Source organism: Colossoma macropomum, unplaced genomic scaffold (genome assembly GCF_904425465.1).
Source record: "Colossoma macropomum unplaced genomic scaffold, Colossoma_macropomum, whole genome shotgun sequence".
NCBI classification, from domain to species: Eukaryota; Metazoa; Chordata; class Actinopteri; order Characiformes; family Serrasalmidae; genus Colossoma; species Colossoma macropomum.
Genome location: NW_023494804.1, coordinates 17,683,471 through 17,706,764, shown reverse-complemented (window position 1 = coordinate 17,706,764; position 23,294 = coordinate 17,683,471). Strand labels below are relative to the sequence as shown.

The 23,294-nt window shown below is 40.6% G+C and overlaps 1 protein-coding gene across 1 annotated transcript; it reads left to right on the top strand.

Annotated features, from left to right (window-relative positions):
• The first annotated feature begins 236 nt into the window (after window positions 1-236).
• slc20a1b (solute carrier family 20 member 1b) lies at window positions 237-23,232 on the top strand. Its single transcript, XM_036595195.1, has 11 exons — window positions 237-540; window positions 4,942-5,716; window positions 6,232-6,372; window positions 6,589-6,674; window positions 6,979-7,075; window positions 14,586-14,705; window positions 16,589-16,813; window positions 17,159-17,705; window positions 18,133-18,318; window positions 19,476-19,560; window positions 19,901-23,232. The coding sequence occupies exons 2-11, from the start codon at window positions 5,368-5,370 to the stop codon at window positions 20,057-20,059; spliced, it is 1,995 nt and encodes a 664-aa protein (XP_036451088.1). The 5' UTR covers window positions 237-540; window positions 4,942-5,367; the 3' UTR covers window positions 20,060-23,232.
• The last annotated feature ends 62 nt before the right edge of the window (window positions 23,233-23,294 follow it).

Sequence of the window (23,294 nt, the reverse complement as noted above, 5' to 3'; positions counted from 1 at the left end):
CTTGACTGACAAAACATCAATATATTTATAGACTTGGAAATACTTTTAAAACAGTACAATAAAATCACGCGGTACACAGACAGAGCCACGCAGTCACGCAGTTCATTCAGGGCGTAGCTAACCAGTTAGGACCAGTACGATGCAGCACAGTTAATTTGCATTTATTTATTTATTTATTGCCAAAATAGGAAATGGGCGGTATCCCGTGACGTCAGAACGGAGGGAAGAAAAAAAGGAACCTCCTCATCCGCCTCCGCGAGAAGCGAGTTCAGCCTCATAAGAGGGGAGAGACGTTAGAGACAAAACGCGGTTTATTTACGGTTATATACTGTATTTATCGGGTTACGGAGACAGGTTGAGAGTTTTTCCGTATTTATTTTTTACTTCAAGCCGAGTTTCGAGGTTTTGAGGAAAAAAAAAATCGAAATTTTAATTTTAAATTCTCTCCCGCGCTCAGCCCATTTTAAGCGGCATCGCGGGTTCTGATCAGGAAACACCGAGAACCTCACAAAATTGTCACCCAACATCTCTTTTAACGTGGTAAGTACAGTCATAAATATTTTAAAACTTATTTTTATACATGTTTCCTCCCTTTGAGACGGAAGACTTGGGCAATGTGAAGTTAACTTACTCAACCGATTCGTCTTTAGCTTTAGCTCTAGCTCCGCTAACGGCTTTCACACGAGGCTGAAGTTGGCTTTCTGTTCGACGGCTTCTTGTTCGAATTTTGTCGTTCCACCTTAAATGGCGCGACCGTTTTTATTAAAACGCGTCAGCGCCAGAGTGTAACTGCTGCACCCTTTTAAGGCGGAACGGGAAAATTCGAGCAAGACGCTGGCGACTTAAGCTTCGTGGCTTCACAGGCTAGAAAGACAAAAACAGCCCTAATTAATTCACATTAATTCCTGTCAGTGACTTTAATTCGACCATTTCGCCCTCCCCAGCTCTGGTTTACGGTATGTTTCGATGGCTTATGTCGAAGGATTAAGATGTGTTAGCTTAGCTTAATGCTAAGCGCCAAATGTTGAATGAATCGGTGTCATTAACGGCACGTGTAGCGCCTAAAAAGAACCGGCCGGTCTCGCCGCCTAGCTTTAGCTTTAGCGCCACCGTAGCAGCACCCATCTAACACAAAGCAGGGTGTCCCCAGATCTGGGACGGTGTTCAGTTAATTTCATTTCACTTCAGATCAGTTCGGTTCTGTTTGAACGACGATTTCTACAGTACACTTTGTCTAGCAGCTTTTTCCAGCAAAGTAGGTGCAGCTTTATTCTAATATGCGACCCAAGGTCGACAGTGTCAGTGAAAAGAACAGAACATGAGGTAGAACCTCTGAAAGGAACAAAGACTCTAAAGGGGGAAGCTCGCTGAGAACGTGAGAGAGAACGTCTCGGAGAAACCTTGACTCCAAAGCGGGAAGCTCCCTAAGAGCATGAACCTCTGAGAGGAACCAAAACTCAAAAGGGGGAAAACTAGAATCTTTTGAATCTGAATCTTTATTTGCCAGGAATATCTCAAAGTAAATTCCAATAAAAATGTGGGACAAAATACACATGTTGGGGTGTTACAAGTCACAAATTCATAATACAGTTTGATGCCATCTCAGTTCAATTCATTTTCCAATACAGCGAAGAAACTACACTTATTTCTTCTCTCAGTATGACGTGGCTTTAATGTTTACAGATGTTCTGACTTTCATATGACAGAAAAAGGAAGGCACATTCAAGATTTGTACAAGTGATCATATACCTATTGATAGTAATGATTCTCAGAGTTGATTTGGGTGCTGTCAAGCCAGTACATTTTTTAAAGATGTCAGAAATAAGAAATGTTTGAAAATGTGCCTTACATTTGCACATTGTACAGTCTGTATCTGTGATTTTAGGATGGCATAGTTGAGTTTTGCCATTCATGCTGGTTTCTTAGCAGCGTAGAAACAAACAGAAGTGTAATAGTGCCCTCATATCATGTGATAGCCAAAAGCTAATATGTTAGCTCTGAGCTAATGCAGCTAATTTGCTTGCCACAGTACAATGTTGTATTTTTACAAAGTGTAGAACAGTTACAATCACAGTTTAATAAGTAATATATTAGTTGTGCCATGTCTGTTATGTACAGTTCCATTAAGTATTGATGTTGTGTACTGTTGTAACGTAAACAAGGAACAAACACTGAGAGGAAACGCGCCTCAGAAGGGAGAACACACCTCATCTGGGCTGCGCCAGAGTGCAGTACTGTACAGTCGGTTAAAACAGAGCTTTTACAGTGAAAATATCTAACATAAGGTAGTAACTGATGTTACAGACTGGCTACTGGTTAGGAGATGAGAGGTATGAGGTTAAAATAGGAATGTGAGTATAAGGCAGGTTGAGAAACAGTACAGTGTACATCTTAGTGCTTTTACTGCTCTGACGCACCTGCTTTAACTCATTGGCCCATTCCCAAACCCTTCATGAAGTTTAAATAGTGATGCCAGAAAATGCAAAAAATGTGGCTTTGGAAGCTAGACTGGGAAAATCAGCGATGAAGATTTATTGCATTATTGATTTAATTATTGTTAGCGATAGAATAACTCATCAGTATATCCTTGTGTAGTGAAGATGAGCCCCAGTTAGGCTGATGCTGGAGGATTAGGTGCTCAAGCTCAGCTGACGTTACATCTTATTATTAAGACAAGCTCTAAGCTGACAAAATTGGTCATTCAGTGTTTCAAGTAGTATTTGACAGTGCTGTTTCATAATTAAGGAGTACATGAAAACCTTAGTGGCTCATCTTGTTCTCTGACTCTGCTTTTAGGAAAGCCTAGTTCTCTTTCTTGTGGCAGATCCGTCAAAGTGTGATAAATGTCATGTGCTCTTGAATTAATAACTGAAAATCTGTGATATAATGTGTAACATAATTGTCACATAAGTGTCACAAAGGCAGTTTGGATGAACCTTGTGAACAGAAAATGATCTGCCTGTGAATTAGTAGTCATATGACCTGGTGGTTTGGAAAAGGGCAGTGAGCCAGGCATAATTTATGCAGGGAATTTTTTTTGTATTTTGCAGTCACTGCCTTGTAGCTTTTCGTTTGTATTGTTAAAGGGCCCATGTCAAGGAAAAATGAACTTTGAATATTTATTTATTTTTTTGTAATATGTACTATGTAAACATGATTAAACATAGTTCTCTTCCCATAGTTCTCTTCCCATAGTTCTCTTCCATATATAGAAACTAAGCTACCAAAACAGCTTGTTTTGAATCATTGCTTCTGTAATGTCACAAAAATCAGTGCATTCACATATATACAGTGTTCTAGACAGAACTGCTTTTTGACTGAGGTGCAGTAAAGGGCAGCCAATCAGAACAGAGCCAAGTTACATAAAGGTGTTCTAACAAACATCTTGTTTAATTTTAAGGGTTACAGAGAACTGGTATGTAAAACCACAGATGTCCTAAGTGGACCTCAGGGGAGACAAAATAATATACAAGAAAAATTGAGGGTATAGGTTCTTTAATGTCTATTATTTAGGACATTTGGAGGCATTTTTTTTGTCTGTTTCTTTTTAGTCTTTGTGTGCCCTAACCCAGATGTATTATTTAATCGAGTATCTAGAATTTTCTAATTGTGTTAGATTGCAAGTTAGTGTTAAGAAAATTGTCTGTTATTTAACAGAGGTAGGTGTGGAATGTCACATGATTAGGAGTGAATGCTCACAGGAGGTCTGTGGGTTGTGAAAGGCAGGTTTTGTCATTTACTGGAATAAGGCAGCTCTGACTAAACGTGTGCACCCTCTAGTAGGAAGTTACCTCTCTGTTCAGGCCAAACTATGGGTTTTACTTGGCATGACTCAGGTTAGCTGTGTTTTTTTTTTTTTGTTGTTTTTTTTGATGACTGACTGCTCATTCTACACGTGTTAAATCTGGATTTAAAAGAAATCGTATTTTTACAAAATGTTATTAAATAACTCATTAGTCTTCTAGTTAATGTTTTGTAAATTCTACATTTTTTTGGTAACATGCCACTGTATTCGATTCTATTAGGGGAAAAAAATAGCCCCTTAGGAAGGTATATGGGCAGAACTTGCCTGAAGCAAAAGATACCACTTGCCCCCATCTGGTTTGGTTGGGGGTGGGGGGCTGCTCTGGTTGGGGGATGGGTGCTGAAATGACACTAGACTCAACATTAGAGCAAATCAGTTAGCTTCTCCAAGAAAAAAAAGTGCTTAAATGGCATTTGTACGCAGTCGTTTGCAATAATATGCCTTTTTTCTGGTTCGATACAGTTTTCCAGTTTGATTTTTGATGTTTTAGAAATGTCTTTATTTTACAGATTTGTAATTATAATACACAGATTGGTTTGGCCTAGACAAATACCCTTTTAAGCCTGAAAAATAGCACATCCTGAGATGCATACACACACTCACACACGTGTAATGAATGTCTTTTAAGGTATTTAGGATGTTGTATAGGAATGTCTACAGTTGAAAATACCAGGAAGTGCATATTTGCCCCATAAAGCTTCTGTTGCTCAATGTTTTTGGTACAACTGGTGCTGTGGTACATGCATGCAGTTGTGTCAGACATCAGAACATGATGAGCCTCAGGCCAGAGATTGAGAAATGAGATGTAGAAATGCTCCTTGTTATTCCTCTAAGTGAAACATGGTTTCATTGTGATTATCCTTTCTATGAAAAATTGGCAGGGTAATGAATGTTTAGGTTTTTTGTGGCTTTGACCAATTTTGAGTACTTATTGTCCCCCATTGTATATCTCAGTATATCTTTCTTTCAAATGTGGGTTAGATACTGTTAAAAAGACTGTGATTTAGATATAATTATGACACTTAAGTCTTAAGAACCTTTTTCATATTAGTGAGCTAGAGTTGTTTCTCATATGTGAACTGTTATGTAACATGGGGAACCTTCCCTATTTTTTCCCCTCTTTCTCTCCTTTTCAGGAATGAGCTTCCATTCACCCATCCTGTCTGTTGCACAATGGATGTCCGTTCCGTCTGCCTAATCGCCCAAACTAAAACACATTGTGGCAGAACTAGTCTATTCAGAGGATAGCAATAGCCCCCTCACTCCACCCTCTCCCTCAGCATTACACGTCAGTTTAAACATCAGTTTAAACCGCAGCAGTGCAGATTCTCTTGCTGGGGTCTGGATTGCTTTAAGTCGCTGTTTTAGCCGAGGGTGAAGGTAGGTAGGTTTGGGGCATAAAAAAGATTTAGAAACACTAGTACCTCAGTTATTTAAGCAATTCTAGTGTGCTGCTTGAAATAAGGGCTTAACTAGATTTGGAAGTAGTTCCTGTTAAAATTGTGAATTATAAATAATTATAATTTAAAACTTGAAAGAAGGAAAAAAAAATATTGCACACAATGGTGTCGACAACTTTGGCTACGGTAACACTGGTGAGCACGCTCGGCCTGGCCACCCAGATGCCACTAACCGACTACCTGTGGCTACTGGTAGTTGGTTTCGTTATAGCCTTCATTCTGGCCTTTTCCGTGGGTGCCAATGATGTCGCCAACTCCTTTGGCACTGCGGTGGGCTCTGGCGTGGTCACCCTGAAAGTAGCCTGCATCCTTGCTACTGTGTTTGAGACGCTGGGCTCTGTGCTGCTTGGAGCCAAGGTCAGTGAGACGATACGTAAAGGAATCATCGACGTGAACATGTACAATGGCTCGGAGCACGTTCTGATGGCTGGCTCAGTTAGCGCCATGGTTGGTGAGTGGCCTGTAATCAATATTAATGGTACATTCTTTCCTTAAATTTTCAGAGTGTCAAAATCAAAGGCTGACAAATGCAAGACTATCACAGAGGTAAAACTATATATATTAGTGAGTGCTTAAACACTGAATTGCATGTTGACTTACAAAAATCATAATCCTGTTCAGTTGGATCTGGAGCAGTACAACATGCAAAATGCTCAATAAAAATTCTTTATTTTGGCTTATTCTTTAGATGTTGCTGGTTCAGTCTGTCTCTTCCAGCTAATGGTACTCAAACGCTAAATATCAAGAGCCATATTGTGTATCATGAATGGCCATGTTGCTGACCTCTACATAGCTAACAATATATGACAGCTTTTGTGACCTGTTTTGGGGTTGTTGTTTTTTTTTGTTGTTGTTTTTTTTTCCTATTAGTTGAAATCAATTCTTTTCCTAAATGATCTCTCTAAGTGATGTATCATCATAGTGTGGCTCATTTCTTCTTTCTTTCTTTTATCGCTTTCCTCTCAGGCTCTGCTGTGTGGCAGTTACTGGCTTCTTTCCTGAAACTGCCCATTTCTGGGACGCACTGCATTGTGGGAGCCACCATTGGCTATTCATTGGTGGCAAAAGGTCAACAAGGAGTCAGATGGTTGGAGCTTCTCCGAATTGGTAAGTCTGCTAAGTCGGTAAAGAAAATTGACGTTTGGCTTCATTTAGTGGAATACCACATGTTATAGAATGCTTGCTTCTTTTACATATTGCCTGTCTGTGGGAGTGTGGCATGGGTTTCCTGTTGTCGTCTTTTAATTTAAATTACTAGGGCTATTTCAGTGTCTCAACTACTGTGCCCTACATTTTGTGTTCTTTTTATTTTTTTACTTCCAGTTGCCTCTTGGTTCCTTTCCCCCCTTCTCTCTGGCCTGATGTCTGCCGTTCTGTTCTACTTTGTCCGCATGTTTATCTTGCAGAAGGTAAGGACAGGAAGCGTAATATCTCTCCCTGCTTTATCTTTCCATGAGTCATGCTGAGCCATTGAATGAGCATAATGGTGGAGATGCCACAAGGTCATTCTAGCCAGAGAGAAAGCAGTCCCTTTCTCTTGGGCAATAGAGAGCCCTCTTTTCTGTCAGTGTCTTGATTGTAATACAAGGATTATACTAACATGCCCTCAGTTTAAGCCAGCCATCGTAACCTGATATGATAATGGGTGAGCTTTGTCTTTATCGTAGTGACGAGTGTTTGGTTTCTAAGTGTTTTCTTTTTTTGTATCTGTAGAAGGATCCAGTGCCCAATGGCCTGAGAGCCTTGCCTGTTTTCTATGCCGTTACCATGGGAATCAACCTGTTCTCCATCATGTTTACTGGCGCGCCGAGTGAGTATCATTCTCCTGTAGTCTCGCCTTGCACACCTAAGCAGCCTGTGTTGGTAAATAACCCGATTCCCTTAACCTGATGCCCACCTCAGGCCAAACTGCGAAACCACGCTGTTAAGTGTAAACGGTGTCTAACCAGATGGACTTGTGTCTGTATTCTTGACCTCTGTATCAGCCTTTTCTGCCCTTCTTGAACACAGAGGAAAGAAAATAAACAGTGGAGTACAGTTGTCGTCCATCAAACAGAACCTTCATTCTTCAGTTCAGTAGTAGCTATGTTTAAAGCACCACTTTCTTGAGTGCTGATGGCTGTGCATACTTAGGTTTCCTTTTTTGTTTTTTTGTTTTTTTTGGAAATTACACATTGGACCCCTATTAAATGAGCACTTTTTTGCTCCTTTTTGTTTTCTTCTACCTACAGGGATCAACAATTCAAGAAGTCACCTGGCCTGGGCCGTATATGAAGGCTACAGGCCAGAGATACGCACGTAGGAGGGTGTACATGTATACACTCTCAGTAGGCACGGAAAGGTGCATCATGCACATGTGCACGTAGCATAACATACCCCACTAGGCTCATATGCACTCACAGTAACAGGGCTATAAAGCTCAAGTTATGTAGAGCTACACTTGGCTTCAGAAAGATAATTTTGTATATATGCACACACTATTAGTTTGACAGAAAAACACAGTGTACTGAAGTGCAACCATATATGATCTGTTGGTGGTCCAAGACTATGTATAAGACTAACTGTGTATGAGAAGGAAGATGCAAGTCTTGCTAGAGTGATTGATTTTGGCCCACCCAGATGATGTTATCTTTAAATACAACATAATCACATAAGTAATTACTGCTAGATTTACAGAGGCATAAGAGAAGTAGCTCATTCAAATATCATTCCACCATTAAAACCAAGCCACAATTCCTGCTCCATTACCTGTTAGCCACAGTAATGGGCTGATAAGGAAAAGCTGTTAGTCCTGCTTCAGATCAGTACCTTACACACACACACACACACACACACACTCATTTTTATTTGTAGATAGACACGTGGTGTTCTCCAGTCTCCTATTGGGCTCGCAGTCTCGGGCCCACGTAGTTCCCCATAATGGAACCAGATTAACGTGAGGATTAGCCCCGTGCTTTGGCCGCACTCTGTGACTTCGCCATTTCATCTGCTTTGGGATTAGTTTCAGGAGCAGTAGAGCAGAGCAGTTGACGGATCTCCTTCAGCCCCTCCCTCCTCCTCCACAAATGGCCTCCAGGCACAGTTCACTTGGGTGCAGGCTAATCATTCTAAGAACAGTGTTCCTCACTCCTACACCTCGAGGGTGACAGCAGGGCATTGGTTAGTTCAAGCCTGCCTCTGGACATCTGTTGCCCAGCCCAGTTTAGTTACGCCCATAGTCTAGTACATTCGATTGACCTAACCATAGTGTCCTTGTAAGACTGCGTTAAGGGAGTAGTTAAGCAGACAAAAGTATGAACAGAATTCAGCCTTCAAGATGGATCCTACTACTGTTAAGTTATGCAATGTGCTTTTGTCCATTTCTTTAGATAACAGCATATCATACATTGTCAAAAACCAAATGAGCAAATCTATTTGTTTACCAACTCAGTGTGGCATAAGCTATTCTAATTTGTTGGATACACATTTTATCATAAACCATTACATGTGAACTACATTAGCCTCTTAGCTCTAGTTTAAGACTGAAGTTAATTTCACATACCAGACCTTTTTATGTTTATGTAAATTTTTTTTTGCCAAACCACTCCTTTAAATGCTAATTGGGTTCTAGGAAGAGGCTTAGGTGCCTCTGGTATATTGTTTACTTGCTAGAATACGATGCCCTTCATCCCTTTTAACACTTAAGCACTACTTTATTCAGACTTGTTAAGCCACATTCACACTAGTCGTTTTGTAATTTGTGTCATCTTGCAAAGTGGCCGGGATTTATACTGGCCTGGATGATTGAAGACTTGGTGCGGTCAGCAAGCTAGCTTACTCACTAACAATGAACGGTGAAATTTAACTGTCAGATAATTATATACTTGCACTATAGAGCTGCACACTGATAAATACGATAACTGGTGTGGTTGGCAACAGTGGGGTGATGTGTGCAGCTGCATTTAGCCAAGGAGCTAAGATTGCAGTTGCCAAGCTGGGTAACTTGCCTACTGTAAATAGAAAAATCACAAAACTAAAAGTAATATAGTCTCTTAACTGACTGTTCATCATGTACTCTCGCTTTCATGTGTTTATTTATTGCCCGGGGGAAGAAATGTTAAAGGTTTGTTACCGGTTAAAATAGCATTGTCTGCACTTTGAATGTTTATTGTTGCAGTAAAAAGGGCTGCACCTTTCAGAGGTCAACACAGCAAAGTAAGAAACACTATTGGTTAAAGATGCAAATTTGTGTTTTAAAGTTAGCAGAAGTTGAACTGGACGCAAAGTTGCGACACAGTCGTTCAGTGCAACGAATTCCATTGGAATTTGTCATTTTGCACGCAATGCTAATGTGAGTCCTTAAAGAGAAAATACTGAATTGCCATGTAGATCCTTGTGAAAACAGTGCTGCAGTTAACACCAAGAGACTGGTGATTGATCTAATTAGCAGACCCAGTGATGTTGGATCAAGAGAAACAATCTGATTGTGGGGCATTAAGGTGGTGGACGTTAAGTGCCAGTACATGCCTGGGCAATAGGAGTAAGTGTAGTAGCTTTACTATGAGAAAAGCTGTGCGCCAGTTGTTGTCATTTGACTGCTGTTTTTGAGCTTAAAATGGTTACACAGTCAGACAGAACCTATAAAACTCGATTCATAAACAGACAGCGTTTCCTCACTGTGGTGAGTCTGTCCCATTTCTCAGAGCTCCCCTCCCTGTTCTGGGTTTGTTTTAACAAGCTTGTGTGGAGGAAAACAGGAATAGCATAGTAAAATACAGTATACAGGCCTCAGGCAGGAAGATTTGACATACTCAGCTATAGAGAAGATAGGCATGTAAAGGCTAGTGACCCCCACTCAAGAGTAGGATACAGTTACTAAAGCCCAGCTTGGTTTTACTGCTACTCAGCACATTTGTAAATCATGTGAACCCTGCCAGAAATACCCCCAGCCCTCTTTTAATGTATGGGTAAGCAGTTATTCAGCCCAGCTGCCTGGAAAGTTCTATCCATGCACACTGTCCATTCTTTTGTTAGGCTAATGGATCCTTAGTGGTTGTGTTAGCAAGAGAAAGAATAAGGCACTTCTATGCCTTATTTTGTGCTTGTTTTTTGTTTGTTTGTTTTTAAACAAGCTTATTAAATATTTGTAGGTCTGGTTAACAGTGGCCATGACAACTTGCTGTTCTGCTAAATGTTTTAGCATTTCAGAATTTAATATTCCTTTAAAAGACAGTTGGCTTTATGAACAGCGCAGTGGTCTGATTTCCCCTTCGGAACAGCAGGGTGGCAGGGTGTCATGGCCACTTTGAGGCTCTAAATAAACTGAAAAATGGGTGACTGACCTCATGGTCTGCTAGCATGTTTGTTAGTTTTATTGTGACAGCAGACTAATGTGAACGTGTGGTGCCCAAGTTCTGGATCACAAACATGGCAATTCATCAAGATAAAAGCGATAATGTGCTGTTAGGTCACGTAAATTGAAGAGTACACAAGGTTATACTGTGAAGCCGATGCTGTAATCATGAGAAAATAGGCACAGCTCACAATTAAAGTTTGCTTGTTGACCCTTGAATCCAGTTTTTGTAGTGTACGCCCAGGGTGCCTTATTTATTAAGCCACATCAAAAGGCCGAAAAGGGTTAGGCTAACTGGTAGTGACCAAACCCAAATTTCCATTATAATCCTCTCCATAAAGTTTGCTTTAATAGCTGCGCTGTGGCTGTTTTTGGATAGAAAGGTGTAAAGTGCTGTTTAAAATGTTTTTTAAGCTTTTCCCTCTTTAGTGTTCTGCAAGGCCTAAATATGAATTTATAATGCCTCAAATAGCCATAATTTGAGTGTTTCAGAGTATCAGAAGAATCTAATTGATCAGCTTCTAATAACACGTCAAAAACTAAAGTCAAATGTTTGTGCAATGACAGGGTTGTAAAAATGTGTGGTGGTGTGCTTTGTAACATTAAAGGAAATCTTAAAATTGTGTAGCTGCTTGTAGAACTAGAATAGCCACTTTTGGTTTGGCACAGAATGATCTGACAGACATTGATTTAATAGGTGATTTATTACTTCCTATTGTGATGCCAAACCACACGGTACTTTGGCCACACCTAATGAGATTAGAAATAAATTTTCTTCGTTTATCTGGCACTGAGTTATAAACGTTCAAACAAACTTGAGGGCCCTCGAATCGTGCAGTGCAAACACGTTTTCAGAGACATGTGATACAGGCTGTAACTACTGCTCTTACCGTCCTGAATCATAAAACCGTCATCAAATTGTCACTGCAATGAAGAATGGCACTGCACTGTCTGGAAAAACACAACCCCTGTTATTGTGTAATGTAGACCATGGGTTAGTGGGGGTTTATAGGGAGGCGGTTAGGCGCAGGAAGTGGAATTTAAGTTAGGCTGCAATCCACGCTCATTCATTCATCCCACAATGTGCCTGCGGTTTGGCCGCGCCTCTTTTGTTTGGGGACTGTTTGTTCAGAGGTGTTGTGTAGGTCCAAACAGTTTGTGCCTTCTGGACAAAACCCATAGTAAAGACCAATGCCTAACCTATGTTTTGCTGATGAAATCAGCTGATATTAAGATGAATTTATCAATAGCTGTGAAAATGCGGCTGGTGAAGCACTGATAATAAAATTTTGGTTAGATTTCTATTATATGATAATAGAAAATTAATATATAATACGATTGTGTATTTAATTCAGAGGTTTTCAAATCTGAACCTTGACTCCAGTTTCTGGTCCTGTTTTTTTGTAATCACTAGCAGGAATTTAACAGTATACTGTTACACTGTATAATACTGTATGGAATCATTGTGTCGTGACCAGCGTGTTAGCTTGTGGGTAGTGTCTTAGCATTCGGCTTGTGTCAAATGGAGCAATATTGTATGTCTTTGAACAATTGATGCGAATCCTAACTGAGTTCTGTTGTAATAATCAGTGTTTGTATCAAGGACTGAAATGGATTCAAGGATCAAAGTTAAAAACCTCTGATCTAATGTACGTTTTTTCTATATGTGGAGAGGAATTATGAAAAACATGAGCTAATTAAGACACCACCAACAGTACTAAATATAATGTAAAGAATGTATAAAAGTAAAGGAAGCTCTGCCTCAATATTTACATTTTATAAAGCAGTTTGAGTTCAAGAAATGAGTGACAATCATGTCAGTCATCAAAGCGCTGTTTGAACACTGTTGGTCATTTTTGACAATATAGAATTATATCCACTCATATTAATTATCAGAATGTTTTAGCTCTTTTTATAAATACTTTCGTTGGCAGTTCCTATATCAGTCAAGCTCTAGTAAATGCTGAACCTGCAGCGGTCGCTTTTCACATGTCCTGAACAGACTCTCTGTGGAAGTGGAGATGGCCAGGCTAACAAATGGGCCTTCAGAGCTGCCCTTTTTAGCACTGCTCTTATTTTTGGGCAACCACTGTTGCCCCTCCGGTCTAGACCACTGTCCACATGCCACACCTGTCTAGTTCCTTCCAGCGGGTATTGAGTCATTCCTCTGAAAGGGGAGGACAAAAAAGCAAAGCATGCTTCCCTTCTCTCCTCCGCTGAAAAATGCGTCACTGCCCCCCTCTCATCCGTCCTCCCCCAGAGGAGTTGAGCAGGAGTTGCATAACTGGAGCCTGTCGCAGCAGTGTGGCATGCACTCGCACTGCAGTGTGCTGCAAGAGCATGTGAGTGCAGGGAGTGAGTCAGCGCAGGAGGAGAAGAGAGTCAACCGGCCCCCACTGCCCTTTGCCACCTCCACTTTCACCACTGCCAGGTGTTTTGAGGTCACTTTCACCATAAACTATTTAATTAAATTATATTTCTCTCCCGTTCTTACTCTTGTTTTCTCTTTTTGTTTTTTCTTTTCTTTTTTTTCTTTTTTATATTTGATTTCTTTCTCTCATTCTTTTTTCATTCTTCTTGCTCTCTTTGCTTTTCTTATTTTCTTTTTCTTTTAAATCTGTTTTCTTGTCTTTTATTTTGCTTTTCCTTTTTTCATTTTTTTTCATTTCTTTCCTATTTCTTGGTTTTTCAGTTTTATTCTTTTCTATTTCATTTTCTTATTTCTTTCATCCTTGCACTCTTTCTTTAATTCTCTGGTTTTCTTTTCTCTTTTATTTCAGTTTTCTCTCTTATTCTGTTTTGCTCTTACTCATTTTGTGGTTTTCTTTCATATCACTTTCTCTTACATTTCATTCTCTCTTCTGTTTAATTTTCTTCTGTTTAATTATTTCTTCTTTCATTTCCTCTTAGTGTCTGTCTCCCTATTTTATTCTTTCTCTTCTTTCTTTTCTCTCTAGTCCTGAATATTTTCAGTACCACCTTCTCTGTCGTTCATTCCTTTTTTATTTTTTTTATTCATTTTATTCCTTTTCTTTTCTCTTTTTTCCACCACTGTGCTGACTTTTTTATTTTCTGTCAACACGTTGCGGTGCTGGTGGTTGTGGTCTCGGGGGGAGTCTGTCTATAATGGCCATCTTCTGTGCCAGCATTCATCCCTCAGTATGCTGGTCACATTTCCCTTCCACATTTTGTGCAGTTTTGGCACTGAAATGACCTCTCTTCATGTGAGCGGTCACACTTAATCACTACCCCCCCCCCTTCTTTTTGGACATCATGCTCTTTTTGTCCCGGTTACTGAGAAGTAAGAGGAGGTGGTCTACAGGGAACTGTGACCCTGCGGAAGCCTTTTAAGGCATGTGTCCTTGGTGCACATCTGTGACAGTGGCCAGTCATGCGCACTGCAGCGTTGTTTCCACGCTGTTCACATTTTCCTGTCACCCTGACTGTTACGTAAGCGCGCCGACCAGACGTGTGCCTGCATTCCATACCTAACTGACACATTTGCCACTTGGTTGCAGACGTTTCTGTGCTGTGACTTTGATATTCCTCTTAATTGGAATTTGCTTTACAGTTTTAATATTCCTAATTCCTATTTTGGGTTATCAGCCTGTCAGTCAAATATATTAATAGTTGAGTAACCGTCATCAAGTGAATTTTAAGCCATGAAAAATGTTTAAATCTTGTAATCAAATTCAGTCGATTATCATCACAGTCAGAGTTATTTTTTTCACAGTTCAAACTCAAACTATTATTTTTTTTGTCATTTTTGCCTTTCCTAGAAGCTTTTATTCAGTCCCGGTGTTTCTCTGTTCCACATTACTAACAGTCAAGAGTGCGTTATTTATTCCTGCCCGTTCCTTGTGCCAGTTAGGTTCTATAATGGTAGCGCATGCTGCCTCTTGTCTCAAAATCGCCTTTCCTCTCTTCCCCCGGCATTTGTCCGTATTCCCCATCTCTGCCCCCTTTCCTGTGGACGCTGGGTCTGCAGTGCTGGGATTTGATAAAGTACCCTGGTGGGGAGTCCTGCTTATCTCCATCGGATGCGCTGTCATCACTGGCATCATCGTCTGGTTTGCTGTTTGCCCCTGCCTCAAGAAAAAGATTGAACGTAAGTAACAGTTTATTTAATTTATGTTTATGTTGGTGATTGTCCTGAAAATATGGTTTTGCTTTGTTTTTTAATCTGCAACACAAGATGTTTATCATTACACCATGCAGAATAGCTAATTAAACTAAATACATTTAATCTGCGCTCTGCATTAGTGTGACCTGTTTTGTTAGGACCACACAAATGATTTTTGACACATTCAGCCTTTAACATTCCAAAATGCATGCTTTCAGTTTTGACCTGAAATTGGTAAGTATTTTACTATAAATTTTTTTTAAGCGTAAATATCCTTATCAGCTGCAATTCGGTGCTAGCCTGGTAATGTGGACCTAAATTATGATACATTCCATCTGCCAGATTGATAACTACAAAATGAGTCAGATTTGCCATTAACTGATTAAATATTATAAACAGCACAATAAAATTTGTTAATTTGTTACATCATCTCCCATAACTTTGGCCTTGGGGCATCTGGATGTCCTCATGTGAACTCGTGACAGATATGATGTTGACGGATCCTGTTCTGTCCAACTAGTTCTCAGTGCTTAGAGCCTTTGACTCATCGTCGTCTGTTAGAAACGACGTGCCAGTATGACTGCTGTACTGACCTGTTGTCCCAGTGCAGCCAAGTCACATGGCAGTTCTAAAACCCTGGATTAAAACTTGCTTGGGCTGCATTACAATGACAGTGCTTGCTTTGAACTTAAAGAAGCCCCACCTGTAGATTAAGTTGGGATTAAATGTCCAGTTGTTGGACATTATAGCTCTTTGTGTTTCCAGATAATGAGTCGTGTTGGTCCAACCACCTGGATAGTCAGTCAGAGGCTGTCTAGGGAAGTCTAAGGACCAGTGATGTAATTGGGTCAGAATTATCCAGTAATTGGTTTTTGCCTTTTGGACTAGAATAGCCCTTGTTGGTAGGCAGTCACTGTTGTGAGGTTAAGGGTTTGACTAAGACTTGAGCTATATGTTGATGTAGCTGTAGGGCAAAAAATGGATCACAAGCTTTTACAGTTTGGGATGGTAATCTAATAATATGATTATTTTGACAGTTAAGTTTTTAAAATAGGCCAAACAATAAAAAGTTACTAAGTAATAGCCTAATTTTTTCAAGTTTTCAAAGATTCAAAAAATCTTATTGGTAAAAGAACTAGATGGACAGATGCAAAAATATGCATATAAATGGTTGTGTAAACCAACTAATAAGAGTAAAAGAATCAGTTTGTTCTAATAGAGTTAAGTAGAGTAGCACTGACTGCCCTACCACCTATTTGATATTAAGCTAATCATGTGGGTCCAGGATGATGCCCACAGGTTATGTCAGCTAGTTCGACCGGCCTTGAAAATAGGTTAAGACAACATTAAACAGGCAAACACTCCAGAGGGGCCTCCAGAAGGGTCAGTCACTTTGTAAAAAAGCACCATGCTGAAAGATAACCTGGAGACCAGTTGTTTAATCATGTTTGTTTTGTACTGTGCTGCCAAAGCATATGTATTAGGTATTATGCCACTATAATATAATTTAACTGCTTAGGAATTTAGTTCATGTTTCATGGCAGGGTTTTGTTTCTGACTAAACATTTTAATTTTAACATGCATGCAACAATTTATCTGTAGTGGCCACAGTATCAGGAATTTAGGAAACATGCCATTCTCTTGTCCTCCAGCACCAGATTTTAGAGCCAGGGTCCTTTTGGCATTTGGTTTTCTTTCACTGTTGTGACACTCCCATGATAATGCTCTTTCTCTCAAATGTTAGATTACAAGTCCTCTACAGGAGACGTCTTTGTAACACCTGTGTTCTAGTTTCTCCACCACTCTTTGAATGCCAGCATGTTTGGACAGGGACATGTTGGGTAATCTTTTCTCCTCGTTTTTTTTAGGTGAGATCAAGTCTTCCAGCCCCTCAGAGAGCCCCCTGATGGAGAAGAGGGAGGTGGTGGAAGCACATTGTCCAATTCTCAAAACAGTTCCTGAGGAACCCATGTCCACACCAGCCTCAAATAACCCCCAGCCAGCGCCGCCTCCTGAGGAGCGCAGGGTCACCTTTGACATTGGTGATTTAGACGATGCTGAAACAAAAGAGACAGAGACGAGCAACGGTAATGGTGAGTCCTTTAGGAGACAAAGATTTGCATGGAGCGTGGAAGAGAGAGAGAAGCATTTGATCTTATATTACACAAAGAGACAGGAAAAAAATGTGTATGTGTGAAGAAAATTCATTTAAGAAGAAAATTCAATTTAATATGCGTTAATGTAAGTTTTGCATCATTTAGAATTGTGAAAAGCACTTGTTTTCAAATATGTAAAAGTAATTTCATTAATTTTTTTTTTATGAAGTTACTAGGTGTTTTGCAGTGCATGCTATGAATAGTATGTCTTGTTAATGTGTTGTTTGTAATCTGTGTTCCTTTTTAATATTAAAAATAACGTTTTTAATTTATTTACACCAGCTCTGAAGGCTGCTCATGTTCAGTTCAACACCGGCCCAACGCATGTGCCCAGCAATGGCTACAGCCAGTACCATACAGTCCATAAAGATTCTGGCCTTTACAAAGACCTGCTCCACAAACTGCACCTGGCCAAGGTCGGTGACTGCATGGGTGAGGGTGGAGACCGACCCATCCGCCGAAATAACAGCTACACCTCCTACACTATGGCCATCATCGGCCTGCACGGCGAGATCAAACCCCGCGACTCCGACTTCCGGGCCTCTGAGGATGGAGACAAGGACAAGGCAGGTGTGCAGGAGAGGAAGAGGATCCGCATGGACAGCTACACAAGCTACTGCAATGCTGTGGCTGAGCACGGCACCCCCGATGGCCTTGGAGACGGAGAGGTAACTCTGGAGATGGGAGAGGAGGACCGGGAGAGCAGCCGAAGCTCGTTGGAAGAGGACAGAGCCGAGGCAGATAAGCCAGAAGTTTCCATTCTCTTCCAGTTCCTGCAGATCCTCACTGCTTGCTTTGGCTCCTTCGCTCATGGCGGAAACGACGTCAGGTGCGGGACGGTTTGAGCAGCCATTTCATTGAATGATATTGGTGTTAATAGTGATAGTAGCAGTGCTTGAGTCACTGGTCAGTCGCCTAAAATTGCTTACAATAGTTGAACACAAAGTAACAAGTTCCAGATTACACCAGTTAACTTTGTTTTTACTGCCTGTGAACTTTCAAAAAATGTTGTAAGTCCTTTGAGGAGGCAGTAACATTCCAGCTGTTTTCAGCACTTTGACATCTAGCAGTAGATGTTTGTTCCCATTTGTGAAAGTAAAAATTGTTCAGGGTAACAATGCCCAGGACAAATTGCAAGTGCTAACCTGTTCGGATGGGTAACTATCTGGCCCTAAAGGTCTTTGATTGAGGTCTTGAGGAAGGCCAAAGAACATTTTTTAGCTCTGACTCACTCACCTTCTGTATTCTTTCTGCAGTAATGCTATTGGTCCACTGGTGGCGCTGTGGCTGGTCTATCAGAGTGGGTCTGTGGAGTCTAATGCTCCGACTCCTATCTGGCTGCTGCTGTATGGTGGAGTGGGCATCTGCACTGGACTTTGGGTGTGGGGCCGTAGAGTCATCCAGACCATGGGCAAGGACCTGACCCCCATCACCCCCTCCAGGTATGTGTGCTTCTTTGTCATTCTGAGCCTCCTTCAACTTGGCACTGGTTTCATCCCACCCCACTTGCACCAGACTAAACCAGGAGTGAACAATGATTTAGCTGTAGTCATTCAGACTGTACAACAGGGAGTGCACAGCTGAACGAGATTGTGTTTCTCCATCTCCGATGTGCAAACATAAGTGTAACATAAAGGCAAAGAGCTGGAGTAGCCGCTGCCTTACAGGACACTGCCCTCTTTGTTTCACTAGTCAAGAAAGTGACAGAAATGTTTACCCATCAATCATTGCTGGCCTTCAGGATTGCCTGTTGTCTTTTTGATGTAGGTGTTTTGAATGAAGGTATATGATTAACTGGAGTTCTCTTAAACAGGTAGTTCATCCAAAAAGCAAGTTTACCATATTTTCATACCATAAATTTGATTTCACTGTAAATGTAGTGGATCATCCAAGACATGTTTGGTGTCTGAAGTTCACTTCTTTAGTTTTGAACTTGAGCTATTAGGGTAATGTTGCTAAAAGCAGTGGAAGCCTGTGCTCGTAGTGTCATGCTAACTGCATGTCTAAATCATCCGACTGTTGTCTCAAACTGCAGTGGCAGTTTTTCACAATTTCACAATCACTTTGTTTGACTCTTACTGTCCTATATACAAAGCCTGGGACACCAGACATGTCTTGGCCCATCATCCCAATTTTGGCTACAGTGAAAATTACATTTTTTGATAAACTGTTCCTTCATACCATAGTCCATGTATTAGGGAATGTGAGGGCACTGCTTAGTGACTCAGTAATGGAGTGCAGTCATTATCAGAGAAGTAGGCAGTTTACTAGATGAAATATGAATGGGATGGCTCACAGTGCTTAGTGTGGTGGTTCTATTACAGGAAGTTTTGTCTTCCAATGAAATGATCAATTTGCCCTGTTGGTAAAGGGGCAAGCAGAGGAGGGAAAAACGCTCATGGTGATGTGTGCAAGTGTTTTTGAGACGTTGACTTAGCTTTCAGTTTCGTGTTTACAGGACTCTCCACATTCGAAGAAAACAGGAGCCTGTTCTTGCGTGACTGGAAATAACTGCCCAAGGGTGTTGCTAAGATTGCAGTCGTGTGGAGAGACTTGCCTATTTGTACTCTTAGTAAGCTCATTTTTGTTTTCATTACAGTGGGTTCAGCATTGAGTTGGCCTCTGCAGTCACCGTGGTAGTTGCCTCCAACATCGGTCTTCCTGTCTCCACCACCCACTGCAAGGTGAGCGAAGGGCCAAGGGCCCACACTATGCAAAACTGAGCTAAGGCTAATGCAAAGCAGGCCAATGGCAGGGCCTATTTGAATGGGGTGGAGAACTACTGATTAGAGTATGGGTGGATAAAATAGCAGGCAAACTGGGAATTATTTCTCCTCCTCTAGTGGTAATGTGTACTGTTATAATCATTATTTAACATCTTTTTTTACTATTTATTCAACTCTGACATTACTTTGTCTCGTCTTTTGTCATACCTAAGTGTACAGTATGAAGAAGCAGAATGCATTTGACATAACTGAGTAAGAATAGGAAAAATGATGGTCTAATTGCCCTGTCTGCTCTTAGGTGGGTTCTGTAGTAGCTGTTGGTTGGATGCGCTCCCGGAAGGCCGTGGACTGGCGTTTGTTCAGGAACATCTTCATGGCCTGGTTTGTGACGGTGCCCATCTCTGGCCTCATCAGCGCTGCCATCATGGCTCTCTTCACTTACGTCATCTTCGGGTGAATCCTCTAGAGCTCGGAGCCTGCTTGCACCCTCTGCCATCTGTAGCTAAGAAACGCAAGTGAGGTCAATGTTAGGTGCTGTAGTGCCCTCTTTTGCTGCCTCGCTACGTTTGTTTTATTTTTTTCAAGCCCCTGTCTGTAATAGGGACAATGTAAAAATTATATATATATAAAAAGCTAGAGCCTGTGATTCTTGGCTTGCCGCATATTGCAGACTGCGTTGACAATTCTTGTGTGCATTCAGTGTGTCTGCACCAGGTCACATGCCTTTGGGAACAGGTTTCTTTTCTTCACTTTCTTTACTGACTAGATGAATTGTTGCCATCTAAGCATACTCACCTCTTTGTAAATAGATACGCAAAAGGAAGAAAAAACATTTTTCTTTTTTAATTATGTAATTATGTACATATAACTATTCCAGGTTTTTTTAGGTGACAAAAAGAACAATTACAGTGCAGTATTAGCCGCCTTCTGAGATGTTTCTACACTCTATCCATTACATACCATTCACTGAGTACTTGGTTGCAAACGAGGTTGCCGGTATCTTTTTTTTTGTTGTTTTCTCTATACCTTGAAATGACAATGTTAAATGGTGTAAGAAATGTTAGGGTTTTTATGTTCAGTTGTAAAAGTGAATGTGCTGGTCTTGTCCTTCCCTCACACAGTTCACTAGACTTGCGGCAAAGCTTGTGGCGGCCACAAACGGAGCCTTATGACAGATCTTGTGAGGTCCAGTTTTCAGGAAATTAGTTGTTCGCAAAGCCCTTCTTGATAGTGTTGAAGTGTTCCTCTGAGTGAGCTTGTACACAACACACACACACACACACACACACACACACACACACACTTTGTTCATGAACACTACAAAAAGGCCAGTTTACTGTTCTTTAGCCAGTTTTAATAGTTCATCCATGGTGTCTGGGACCTTTTTACCTTTCACCACTCGTTCTCTTCTTTTCCTCAGTGTGGTTGAAGTCATCATTCCAGTGTCTGTTTCTTTATTATTGCATACAGAGAGACCAGTTTTGAGTAATTACGATGCATTTGGCCGCACTTAATGAAATGGCCCCCAAATGTTTGCAGTAGGTAATTGATCAGCATATGGCGGATTATGTACCACTGCTGTTGAATACTGATTAATTGTAAATAGGACAAGCTCACTTGTCCAGACTGCAACTGCCCTTCATAAATAGTTTTTTTTTTTGGTTTGGGGGCAGGTATGCTTACATTTTTCTCAAACTTTTTTGGCCAAATGAGTAATTATCCAAGGGAACCTCTCATTCACATTAGTATAGGCCTCAGCAGAGGTTTCAGTTAAAGGAGCGGACCACCCAGAGCTGCTGAATGAATTGTGGACCAGTTACTTTCATTCATTAATAGCACTTTTGGGTGATGCAGGTTGCTGTAACAGCTTGAACAACTAACAGATGCAACTTTTTAAAATTTATTGCGACCCTTCAAGATTTATTCAAACGACTAATTCCTTTTTGGGAATGCTTGCATTACTGTTTTTGCTGTGGCGGTTGCCGTGACTACAGGAACAGTACCGAAACACTCACTTAAGTTGACCTTGAGGAATTGAAGGGCACGAAGCTTTATAATGCTGGAAATGAGACCTTAAGATTTAAACTTTTTGTTCTCCTGTAAAACTTGAGCGCACTCAGTCAGCCGGTGCAGCGTATCATGCTTCGCTCCAGCTTGCTAAACCCTGACGTTCCTTCTGCTCGCTGTAGATCAGTGTTTTTAACATCTACAGGTCTGTAGTTCCACCTGCAGTGCACAGGTTTTGTTTCTAACGCAAGTCAGTCTGCATTTACAAACCAGGAGTGCTGATCTAGAATCGGTTTTTGTGACTGTCATAAGTGTAGAGGAGTCTGATCCGGGACCAGTCTTGTCTTTATCTTGGAAGGGGAATTCCACAAGTTTTTCAAAATTTATGCATAATTAAATGGTTATGATGTGAACAACCATTCAGAGTGGTTTGGTGTGAAACGCTCTGTTCTAGAGACACTTGAATCAGTTGTTCACAGTGGTGGTGATAGGAATCTGACGTCCACAGTTTATCGAGCTACAAAGCTATTATACATAATTAAGGGTGCATGGCCAATCCCCATATTTAGTGTTTTTCAAGTACAGAGAAGTGCAACACCTTATTTGTAGAGCATTACAAAGGAATTAAAATGAATAAAATGCATATTATACCAAGTTTGCCTTTCAATTTGAAAAATATCAGCAAAATCTAAACATCTCTCGTATTATTTCAAAAATTAAGCAAATATCTGCCTGTTTTGATACCTCCATTCTAATCTCATTGTGCTTCCCTACACAAGTAATTATAAATACTTTTAAGACATTGTTTTTGCAATAATTTTGACTTCAAAGTTTTCGGCCTGAAACATATTTTGTAAAGTCCATTTATGACACTAAGGGCAACATCTCATCAGTCCACTTTGTTTACATCTTTGTGACTTGACTTATTCAGAAATTCACTTTTAAGCCCCAGAAGGACTTAATAATGTAAAGATTGCAGAAAAGTGAACCGGTGCATTGCAGGTGGACTGCAGGACTGCAGGTGGTCAGCACTGTTGTAGGGTGAATGCATCTACACGTGCAGCATAATGTATTTAAGTGCACATAGGGTCACAAGTGCTAGCACCTCCAGCAAAGTGAATGATTTGGTTAGATAGGAGAGAGACCGCTTTTTTGAGTGTTACACCGAATGTGCTAATATTTTAGCAACAAATGAAAGCTAATAACTACCAGTTAGCTGTTAGCATTATGCTAATTGGTTAGGCATTGGCTTTCATTTATTGTTGGCAGTGTTGGCAATTATTTGGTACTCTCTTGTTGAGTAGTGGTGGTGTCACTCTGTTCCTGAAACTGGACAGTAGCTTCATTGTTTATCAGTACCCCCTGCTGGACTGCTGGGGGTCTTGCAGTTGCTGCTGTGTAACCACCGTTAAGAGAGTGGCAACTTGGCTGCCGCACTTGAAGCATCTAGACCTTTAGAGTTGCTGTAGTTGCCTTAACTTTTTGTTTTTGATTGTGTGTGTTTTAGGAACCAAAGAAAACAAATGATTGGTGTGTATATTCTAAGCATATACTCTTTTGTCCCAGCTGGACAAAGAGTGGAAAAAGGAAAAAAAATAAATAAATACATGCTTTTTGGGGAAACTTGCTTGTCTGTTCTTTATTCACTACCTTCTGACCCTTTTGTTTGCCCATAGCTTGCCAAA

Coding starts and splice junctions, on each gene's coding strand:
- slc20a1b (XM_036595195.1), top strand. CDS start 5,368: ATGGTGTCGACAACTTTGGCTACGGTAACACTGGTGAGCACGCTCGGC. Junction 5,717..6,231: donor CTCAGTTAGCGCCATGGTTG/GTGAGTGGCCTG, acceptor CTTTCCTCTCAG/GCTCTGCTGTGTGGCAGTTA. Junction 7,076..14,585: donor CATGTTTACTGGCGCGCCGA/GTGAGTATCATT, acceptor CTGGGTCTGCAG/TGCTGGGATTTGATAAAGTA.